Source organism: Mus musculus, chromosome 4 (genome assembly GCF_000001635.26).
Source record: "Mus musculus strain C57BL/6J chromosome 4, GRCm38.p6 C57BL/6J".
NCBI lineage: Eukaryota > Metazoa > Chordata > Mammalia > Rodentia > Muridae > Mus > Mus musculus.
In genome coordinates this window covers 46,393,592-46,404,788 of record NC_000070.6, presented here as the reverse complement: position 1 = coordinate 46,404,788, position 11,197 = coordinate 46,393,592, and the positions used below count along the sequence as shown (strand labels likewise).

Below are 11,197 nucleotides of genomic sequence, written 5' to 3'. Positions count from 1 at the left end.
GGTCTGTTAACAGCGAGCTTCACTATTTATTCTGACTGGTGAGCAGTGGAGATTAGCTTTGTTAGCCTAGTTAGGGCTATGCGTCTACTGTCTACTCTAGGGTCATAACAACAAGGCTTGCTGATAACTTGCAACAGTTTATGGTGAAAACATAGCCACACCTAGGAAGATTAATCAACAGCCTACCTAGGAAGAGTAATCAATAGCTAACTCTATAAGCTTCCCTTTCATAAGAAGTGTATGAAACAGGCAAGAGTGGCTGTTCACTCATTTTGCAAATAGAGGCACAGGAAAGGGATGTGGGTTGCTCTGGGCCACTGAGTTGGTCAGAGCCTAAACCCTGGGATCTCCCTATACATGGCCACCTCCATTCATGAAAAAAGCCATCCTGGCCACAGCCTGGAATGGCACAGCCACTTGGTGTCCTAAAAAGGAACCCAGGCATACACTGGCACACAGACCTACATGGCTGCCGAGTGGGAGGTTACACACGCTAGACTGTGTCATGGGGGGGGGGGTTCCCTGTATAAACAGTGAGCTCGAAGCTTCACAGGGCCAGTGCCAGCCATTTCCCCCTCACACCTGTGCAGTGTGATAAAGAAAGTGGAATTTGCCCACAGCTGTGGTCTAACCAGATAAAACTTTTAGGCGGGAAGTGACAAGCAAACTTGAATGTGTGTGTCTGTGGCTTTTTTTTTTCTTCATCTTCTTTTGAAGTGTTGGTCTTGATATTTTCAAAAAGCTTTTAGGCTGCTTGTGAAGTCAAAGCCAATACCAAGAAGGCATCGTGGCAAGATGGACATGGGGAAGGGCCGACCTCGTCTGAAGCTCCCCCAGATGCCTGAAGCTCACCCACAGAAGTCCTGTGCTCCAGGTAAGGAGTGGGGGCTGCTGGGGAGATTTACTTTTTTAGTCGTTTGGGTCCTGGTCAGACGAAAGGGGCAACGGGCTGCATCCATGGGAAGATGGGCCTGACGCACTGAGCTGCGTAACAGTCTAGAGAAACACAAGGGGCAATAAAGAAATTGTTAGTAAGAAATTCTCTGAAATGGGAAACAGTGGAGACACCCAGGGCTGAGCAGCTGTGGCAAGAGGGGTCCTGCTCCTCCCGGCCTGAGACACTGGGAAGGATGTGGCAACAGGGATCTCCACTAGGGTCTGACATGTCCAAATGCTTACTCTTTTGGCTTCTAATTTACCTTAAGGTCTATTCTAAAGTAACATTTCTCAAAATGCTATGTGGAACCCTGGGCTCTGAATTATCCTAGGGCACAGTTTGAAAACTTTTAGCTTCTAGTGAACCTATGGACTTTTTCTTGGAATAAAAAAAGCTTAAATACACAGGATCACAAAGGCCATCGTTTTATTAAGATAGTTATCGACACTGTTAAAAATCGTGATATAGCGATATATGTGTTTATTTAAAGGTGTGTTAAGTCATGTCATACATAGTATCAAATCCAAAGAATCAGTATCTGCAAGCGATCACATGGAAGCTACATGCAAGAATTGCAGTGTCGTGTAGGAAAAAATTTCCTGTCATTTCTTTGAGTGATAAAGTGACACACTGCTAAAACCACTTTTTACTCACATCCGCACTTTGAAGAAAATATAAACTTAACTAGAGGTTGGTAAAAATATAATTTTTATCCATCAAAAATCCCTGAGCTGGGAATATAGCTCGGTAGCATAATGCTTGCCTAGTATGTGTGAGGGCCTAGGTTAAATTCCCAGCACTCTCAGAGAAGAAAGGAAGGAAGGAAGGAAGGAAGGAAGGAAGGAAGGAAGGAAGGAAGGAAGAAGGAAAGAAGGAGGGAGGTAGGGAGAGAGAGAGAGAGAGAGAGAGAGAGAGAGAGAGAGAGAGAGAGAGAGAGAGAGAGAGAAAGGAGAGAAGAGAGAAAGAAAGGGAACTGATGCCCTAAGAGTAAGAGTCCTGGTCCCAGGGCACTCCCTCCCTCTCCAGCCTCCCAAAAACATTTTAAACACAATCCTAAGGGCAGAATCTGATAGTAAAAGCATTAAAAGGGCTGGAGAGATGGCTCAGTGGTTAAGAGCACTGACAGCTCTTCCAGAGGTCCTGAGTTCAAGTCCCAGCAACCACATGGTGGCTCACAACCATCTGTAATGGGATCTGATGCTCTCTTCTGGTGTGTCTGAAGACAGCTACGGTGTACTCATATAAATAAAAATAAATAAGTAAATAAAAGCATAACTAGAGCAAGGTGGGATGCCTCTAATCCCAGCATCTAGAGTATTAGGTTAAGGAATTCAAGGTCAGTCAGGGATGCACCAGAGGGAGACCCTGTCTACCATTCCTCTCTCCAAAAGAATAAAATCAGTTACGTAAATATGCTTATTTTAGTTGGATATTATTAATAATAATTGGCCTTTTAAGACAGGGTTTCTCCGAGTAGCCCTGGATGTTCTGGAACTCACTCTGTAGACCAGACTAGCCTTGAACTCAGAGATCCTCCTGCCTCTGTCTCCTGAGTGCTGGGATTAAAGTATACTCCATCATGCTGGGCTGAGTTGATATTATTACAGTAAGGAAAACCAACACGTGGTGACATTCTGTATGCTTCCCGTGAGTGGGCTGAGTGGCCAGAGAATATGTCACCTAGTTTAAGCACCGTGTAACAGGAAAATTACAGTGTTGAAGGCTGTGTCAAGGTACTATTTTTGACCTAATGTTGGGTTAATAAAAGATAAAGTCTTGGCATGCTATCATCACTACACTGTGTAATATGAGGCCTGGATTGAGACAGCGAATGCAGTAAAGACAGGTCATTATGCCAAAGATGATAGAATATGGCCTTTTAAAAAGTTACTCATGGGGCTGGTGAGATGGCTCAGCGGTTAAGAGCACTGAATGCTCTTTCAGAGGGCCTGAGTTCAAATCCCAGCAACCACATGGTGGCTTACAACCATCCAAAATGAGATATGATGCCCTCTTCTGGTGTGTCTAAAGACAGCTACAGTGTACTTACATATAATAATAAATAAATCTTTGGGCTGGAGTGAGCGGGACCTGAGCAAGCAGAGGTCCTGAGTTCAATTCCCAGCAACCACATGATAGCTCACAGCCATATGTTCAGCTACAGTGTGCTCACATACATAAAATAAAGAAATACATCTTAAAAAATTGCTCATACAAATATAAATTTATTTTTAAAAAGTCAGTAGGTTGATAGCACACTGCTGTACAAATCTGTGTAGGTCTTGAAGTTTTTCACACTCAAATACTCATAAAATGCCTGCTCCAGCAGGGCAGTGGTGGCGCACACCTTTAATTCCAGCACTTGGGAGGCAGAAGCAGGTGTATCTTTGAGTTCGAGGCCAGCCTGGATTATGGAACAAGTTCCAGGACAGCCAGGGCTACACAAAGCAACCCTATCTCAAAAACAAAAATAAAAACAAACACCCAAAAATTAAAGAAAAAAAAATCTGCCCTCCCTGGGTGTATTGCTGCAGGTCTTTAATCCCAGCACTTTTAACACGGAGACAGGTAGATCTCTGTGAGTCAGTCTACACAAGTTCCAGACCCAGGCTACATACTGAGACTCCTATTTCAAAAACAAAAATCTCTTCCACGTTATTATTATTATTATTACTTTGAAGGCATAAGGATAGTGAAGACATAATCTTTGAACTAAAAAACCCAGGATAGGGTTTCTAAAATTCTGTAGGTAGCTGGAGAGATGGCTCTGTAGGTAGTTAGGAGCACTGGCTGCTCTTCCAGAGGACCTGGGTTCAATTCCCAACAACCCACATGGCAGCTCCTAACTGTCTCTAACTCCAGATCTAGGGTATCTGATGTCCTCTCTGGCCTCCTTAGGCACCGGACATTCATATGGTGCAACAGACACACATGCAGGCAAAAACACCTACCATGTGAAATAATTTGATTTAAAAATAAATAAATAGTAACTAACTAAACAAGATTCTGTGGTGAGATACTTGCCTAGGCCCACCACGGGACACCATTACACGCTTTTCTTTTCATCCGCAGACATCATTGGATCTTGGAGTCTGAGAAACAGAGAACAACTGAGGAAGAGAAAAGCTGAGGCCCAGGGGAGGCAGACATCACAATGGCTCCTTGGGTAGGTTTCTTACCTGGGGGGGGGGGGGGGTTGAGGGGTTGAGTGTGGGCGTGGCTCCTCAGTGGCGAGCGTGGACGTGGCACTTGGTGTTGTGCCTGTGGTTTTTTTGTGTGTGTTTGCTTCTAATGCAGAATCCAGTGGGTTGACTCTCTTGCCTAAGGTCTCAGCCGTAGAGTCATGATGAAGAGAAGTCTCTGCTTTCTTTCTCTGTGTCTCCATCAGTCCCTGCAGCAGGCTCTAGCCCCTGAAGGCTGCCTGCCTGGTATATTCAGGGTAGCTTCTGCTACCCCTTATTGGTTTTGCCAGTGTTTAAAAGGTATGTAAAGCCTGATTTGGTGGTGCCTACCAGCATGCAAGAGAGTGGTGTTGGAAAATTGCAAGTTTCGTGTTTGACAGGGCTTAGCGAGAATGCATCCTGAAACACAAAGACTGACTCTTCTGCCTGCTCTTGGGACCCTTTTCTTCCTTCTGAGTTGCCTCGTCCAGCCTTGATAGGAAGATGTATGCCTAGTCCTGTTGTAACTTGTTATGTCTTGTTGGGTTGATAACCTTGGGAGCCCTGCTCAATTCTGAAGGGAAACAGAGGCGAAGTGGATCTGGGGAAGAGGGGAGGTGGGGAGCAGGAGGGGGAACTGTGCTCGGGATGTAAGATATGAGAGAAGAATAAATTTTAAAATAATAAATAAAAAATAATAATAATAAAGAGAGGATATGAGGCATGATGGCTCACACCTAAAATCACAGAACTTGAGAGGCAAAGGCAGGAGGATTGCTGTGAACTCCAGGCCAGGCACACTGGGCTACAGAGTAAAACGCCATGGAGCTGGAGAGAGAGCTTAATAGTTAAAAAAATATATATATATACTGCTCTTGCCAAGGACACAAATTTGGATCTTAATATCCACACAGGGCAACTCAAACCAACCTATAACTCCAGCTCCACAGGGGTCCCCTACACCTCTGGCCTCATGTGTGCATATCTACACACACACACACACTTTGAAAAGTAATAATAATAAGGGCTGGAGAGATGGCTCATCGGATAAAAGCCTGCTCTTCCAAGGTCCTGAGTTCAAATCCTAGTAACCATATATATATGCCATCTCTAGTCCTTCCGTGTCTCTGGCACTATTGTGATTTACTTCTGTTACTTGGGGCTATGAGGCGATGCTATTATCTCCATTTTGCATAGGACAAAATTGAGGTGCACTAAGATGTTCGGTAACATGCCCAAGGTCAAGGTCTAGGAAGTTGGTGACATCAGGCTGGTCATTTTTGCTTATTGGCAAGGCTCCCCCATCCCTCTAAGTTTAATGTGCATGGATGCTTTGTCTGCGTGTGTATGTACCTGTGCCATGTGGGTGCTGGGAGCACTGCTCCTGACTGGTGACCCATCTCTCAGCCCCTTGTTTCAGGAATCTAACTAGTAAGCTCTTTCTCCAGCTCCATGGCGTTTTACCCTGTAGCCCAGTGTGCCTGGCCTGGAGTTCACAGCAATCCTCCTGCCTTTGCCTCTCAAGTTCTGTGATTTTAGGTGTGAGCCATCATGCTCATACCCTCTCTTTTTTAAGCTGGCACTTGGCAGACAGTAAGAATTTTATAACATACAGTGCACCCTGCTAGGTGGCCCAGTAGATAAGGGTGCTTACCCACAAACCTATATCCCGAGTTTGAGTCTTAGAACCCACATGGCAGAAGGAGAGCCAACTCCTGAAAGCTGTCCTCTAGCACACACGCATGTGGTACATTGCACTTCCCCCACCAATAAAATGAATACATGTAAGGGGAAGAATTATCATCTGACAAAGTTCGGTGGTTAGCATTTGGGAGGGAAAGGCAGAGGATCCTCGCCAAGTTTGAGGCCACCCTGGGCTACATAGAAAGAACTTGTCTCAAAAGCAAACCAACCAACCAACCAAACAAAGATTTTATAATTGTCTTGTTACCTTGGAATAATAGTTCAAAAGGCTGAGGTGCCAAGCTGGGCATGGTGGTGCACATCTTTAAAATCCCAGCACTCGTGGAGGCAGAGGAAGGCCAATCTCTGAGTTTGAAGCTAGACTGGATTACAGAGTGTTCCAGGACAGCCAGAGCCCTGTTTTGAAACAAACAAACAAACAAACAAACAAACAAACAAACAAACAAATGCTGAGATGCCATAACATTACCTTTACGGTCCCTGTACCTTTATTTGGTTTTATTTTGTAAAGATAGGGCCTCAGAGCCAGGTGTAGAGACACACAACTTTAGTCCCAGCACTTGGGAGCAGAGATAGACAGGCATCTGTGAGTTTGACCCCAGTCTGGTCCACATAGTAATTCTCAGGCCAGCTAGGGCTATCTAGTAAAACACAGTCGCAAAAAGGGAACAAATGAAAAAGGTAGAGTCTCACACTGTAGCCCAGGCTGGCCTAGAACTCAAGGCAGTCCTTTCCCTCAGTTTGTAGAGTACTGTGCTCGCAGGTATATGTCACCACAGCCACAGCCCAGGACTCCTGGGGGAGTACTGTCTATTCATACTGGGTATTTCTATCTACACTCAGGGCTTTTCAGACAGGGATTCTCTGTGTAGCCCTTACTGTCCTGGAACTTGCTCTGTAGACCAGACTGGCCTCAAACTTAAAGAGATCCACCTGCCTCTGCTTTCCGAGTGCTTAGATTAAAGGTTTATGCCAACACCAACACCATGCTTTTTAAAAGTTAATATTTTAAATTACATGTTACTTATTTAGTATGTGAGTGTGTGGGAGCATGCAAGCATGCAGAAGTCACAGGACAACTTGTGGGAGTCAGTTCTCTCCCTGACACCGTGTGGATCCTGGGAGTGAATTCAGGTCAACAGGCTTGGCAGTGGGTGCTGAGCCATCTCCTCAGCCCTTATTAAAAATCTTAATTAGCTTGCCAACCAGTGGATTTCCATAGGCTTTTCCATACACCTTTCATTTGGGTTAACACATTCCATCCCTCTTATAAACACATGTGTGTGTGTGTGTGTGTGTGTGTGTGTGTGTGTGTGTAAGAGCTAGCAAGAAGACAGCCGCAAGTGTGATCATCAGGGACGCCATCCACCTCCTTTGAGACAGGGTCTCTCATTGGCCTGAGTTCATCAGTTAAGTTCAACCAGCTGGCTAGGAAGGCCCAGGGTTCTCTGCCTCCCCAGCTCTGAGATTACAAACTCATGGCTCCACATACTCCATAGTTTTACTTGGGTGCTGAAGATAGCTAGACCTCAATCAAGCCCATTACCATGGAACTGTCTCCCCAAGGGTCCTCCTTCCTGCCTCCCTCTCTTTCTCTTTCTCTCTCCTTCCTCCCTCTCTCATTCCATTGCATTGCGTGCATGTACACACACACACACCACAGCTCATACATCACACACACACACACACACACACACACACACACGTACACTTTATCTTTAAAACCACAAACTCCTAAAGGAACACTTTCCTAACATGGAACACTTAGGATTATTCATTTTGCAAACATGAAAACTGATGTCTGGGGAGAGTAAGTGCTTGTTTAAGGCCATGTAACAAGGCCACAAGGACAGAGGTAGATATTGGAAGCATTCATTTGAATCCTGTAGGCTTTGTTGCTGACATTAATTCTGGTCTCTCCGCAGAGAACAGAAAAAACGCAAGTATCAGAGAACAGGAAAAGGAAATAAAAGAGGCCGAAAGAGACAAGGGAACGTGGAGCAAAAGGCAGAGCCTTGGTCACAAACAGAAAGGGAAAGGGTGCAAGAGGTATTGGTATCTGCTGAGGAAGAAACCGAGCACCCTGGGAACTCTGCAACTGAAGCCCTCCCCTTGGTCCCATCCCCCACAAAAGCTGTGCCTGCAGATCAGTGTTCTGAAGCACACCAAGAAAGCATTCAATGTCAAGAAAGAGCAATACAGAACCATTCTCAAACACACCTCTCTCCTACCACATGCCAAGGAATAGCAGTACTTCAACATTCTCCTAAAATGTGCCAAGATATGGCCGAACCTGAGGTATTCTCTCCTAACATGTGCCAGGAGACAGCTGTGCCCCAAACCTATCCTCCCAAAGCACTTGAAGAAATGGCTGCAGCCGAGCCACTCTCTCCTAAAATGTGCCAGGAAACAACTGTGTCCCCAAACCATTCTTCCAAAGTGCCCCAAGATATGGCTGGACCTGAGGCTCTCTCTCCTAACATGTGCCAGGAACCAACTGTGCCTCAAGAACATACTTTGAAAATGTGCCATGATGTGGCCAGACCTGAAGTCCTCTCTCCTAAAACACATCAAGAGATGGCTGTTCCAAAAGCCTTTCCCTGTGTAACACCTGGAGATGCTGCTGGCCTGGAAGGATGCGCCCCAAAAGCCCTCCCCCAATCAGATGTCGCTGAAGGCTGTCCACTTGACACAACCCCCACGTCAGTCACACCAGAACAAACCACTTCCGACCCAGATCTGGGAATGGCTGTGACTGAAGGCTTCTTTTCTGAAGCCAGAGAATGCACTGTTTCTGAAGGCGTTTCTACAAAGACACACCAAGAAGCAGTTGAACCTGAATTCATTTCTCACGAGACTTATAAAGAATTCACTGTGCCTATAGTTTCTTCTCAGAAAACAATCCAAGAATCACCTGAGCCTGAACAATATTCACCTGAAACATGTCAACCAATACCTGGGCCTGAGAACTATTCACTGGAAACCTGCCATGAAATGTCGGGGCCTGAAGACCTCTCTATCAAGACCTGTCAGGACAGGGAGGAGCCTAAACACAGCCTTCCAGAAGGAGCCCAGAAAGTAGGTGGGGCCCAAGGGCAGGACGCTGATGCACAGGACAGCGAGAACGCTGGTGCTTTCTCTCAAGGTAGGGGATTTGTACAACAACAACTCCCTCAGGATTTGTGATTTAGAGCTGTCTTGGACAGTGGCCAGTTATTTCAATGGGATCTATGAATATCACTGGATCTTTTCAAGTAAAATGTATTTTCAGGCAACCAACATTCTATTGGCACATTTCCAAAATATTTAAGTGACTGAAAATTCTAGTTACCTATTTTGAGAAACTACACTAAGAGAAACAAACCTGGAATAGGGTTAATTATGTGCAAAAAAAAAGTTCTTTTTGTTTTTTTTTTTTTAGCTAGAACTCACGATGTAGCTGTGCTGGTTGGTTTTCATGCTCAAAACGAAATTCTGGTCCTTTGGAAGAGTAGCAAGTGCTCTTAAGTACACAGTCATTTCTCCAGCCATATATATATATGTGTGTGTGTGTGTGTGTGTGTGTGTGTGTGTATGCATATATGTATGTGCATATATATATATATATGTGTGTGTGTGTGTGTGTATATATATATATGTGTGTGTGTATATATATATATATATATATATACACACATACACACACACACCTCTTTTAAAACACAGACTCCTGAGCTGGGGGTTGTGGTACACACTTTTAATTCTAGCACTGAAGATGCAGACACAGAGGAGGGCAGATCTCTGAGTTCCAGGCCAGCCTCCATAGTGAGTTCCAGCAGCCAGGGCTACATAATGAGACTGTCTCAAAAACCAAACCGAACAAGCAAACCAAAAGCGCCTGGGGCTGGAGGAGAGGCCTCAGTGGTTAAGAGCGTGCACTCACCGGTTCCCAGGACTCACATGGTGGCTTACAACTGCCTGGAATTCCCGTTCTAGGGGATTTCATGCCCCTCTCGGCATCGCAGGGTCTCGCACACACCGGGTACACATAAATGAACACAGGCACACAAGTACACATACTTATACATCTTCAAAACAGAGCACCTACTGCTCTTTAAAAAAAAAAGAACCCCAAGATTATAAAATATTTCTATGACACACCATTTTAATATTTAAGTATCTAATCGAACGGAAATGCTCCTGCACGGTCTGCGGCATGGCCTCCCCTTCCCAAGTGAGTGATTGACAGTGCCAACGTTGTTTACTGAGTCTAATATTTTGTATTTTGTTAGATTTTACAGAAATGGAGGAAGAAAACAAAGCAGATCAAGATCCGGAAGCTCCAGCAAGCCCACAAGGTTCTCAAGAGACCTGCCCAGAAAATGGCATCTACAGCTCTGCTCTATTTTAACAGTGCTCAGTGATGGAGCTGCAGTCCAGCTCAATACAGCATACATATCTCTTGTGGTTTCACTGAAACACTGCAGCAATCACTAAAATTTGCATTGCTATTTTAACTTATGCTTTTTTTTCTATTTGTAGCTCTTATCTAAAAGAGAGAACTAACATTTTTAAGGCTCTAACACATAGACAATAGTGTGTGTGTGTGTGTGTGTGTGTGTGTGTGTGTGTGCCGTGTGAGCACCTGAGGGTGTGGATTTGTATATGGGGGAAGACAGAACAGGGGAAAGGTTGAGTAGTTGATTTTCCCCTCTAAGAGGAAACATATATTTGGTAGTTCTGAGGAGAAGATAGCAATTCAATATGAACACTTAGTGTTTTTGAAAGTATACAGATTCTTGTAAGTCTTGTCAACTATTGATGTTGTAACAACATCAGAATTTTATTCGAGCTTTACACGTCTCTGAGTTGATCTGAACAATTCTTATTCTAAAAGTTCTTGCAAATTATTTTGGAATTGATAATTGTCACTTATTTCTGTGTGAACCTGAACCTTCTATTTCTATTTTTTAAACTGTGTTTGTAAAAAATGTACATTAAATCATTACTATGGTCTTAGCTGTGTTACCAAGATAGCATCTTAGTTTATGCGGGGATGGTAAAACACCTAAGTGCTACCACATCTTTGCTCAGGAGGGTTTACTTACGGATTTATTGATTTATTGAATGTATGTGAGGACACTGTAGCTAAACAGATGGTTGTTAGCTTTCATGTGGTTGTTGGGAATTGAATTTTTAGGACCTCTGCTCACTCTGATCCGCCCTGGTTGGCCCCACTTGCTCTGGACCAAAGATTTACTTATTATTATACTTAAGTATACTATAGCTGTCTTCAGCCAGTGAGCCACCATGTGGTTGCTGGGATTTGAACTCGGGACCTTTGGAAGAGCAGTCAGTGCACTTACTCACTGAACCACCTTGCCAGCCACCACTCACTGGGGTTTAATTTGGTTTC

At 44.4% G+C, this 11,197-nt stretch overlaps 1 protein-coding gene across 1 annotated transcript; it reads left to right on the top strand.

Moving 5' to 3' along the window:
• The first annotated feature begins 605 nt into the window (after positions 1 to 605).
• Positions 606 to 10,800, top strand: Hemgn (hemogen). The gene is made up of 4 exons (NM_053149.2): positions 606 to 874; positions 4,010 to 4,103; positions 7,728 to 8,947; positions 10,074 to 10,800. The coding sequence occupies exons 1-4, from the start codon at positions 796 to 798 to the stop codon at positions 10,190 to 10,192; spliced, it is 1,512 nt and encodes a 503-aa protein (NP_444379.1). The 5' UTR covers positions 606 to 795; the 3' UTR covers positions 10,193 to 10,800.
• The last annotated feature ends 397 nt before the right edge of the window (positions 10,801 to 11,197 follow it).

Excerpts from the sequence above, each read along its gene's own strand:
- Hemgn (NM_053149.2), top strand. The coding sequence starts at position 796 with ATGGACATGGGGAAGGGCCGACCTCGTCTGAAGCTCCCCCAGATGCCT. Across the intron at positions 4,104-7,727 it reads ACATCACAATGGCTCCTTGG|AGAACAGAAAAAACGCAAGT; the intron begins GTAGGTTTCTTA and ends GTCTCTCCGCAG. Across the intron at positions 8,948-10,073 it reads CGCTGGTGCTTTCTCTCAAG|ATTTTACAGAAATGGAGGAA; the intron begins GTAGGGGATTTG and ends GTATTTTGTTAG.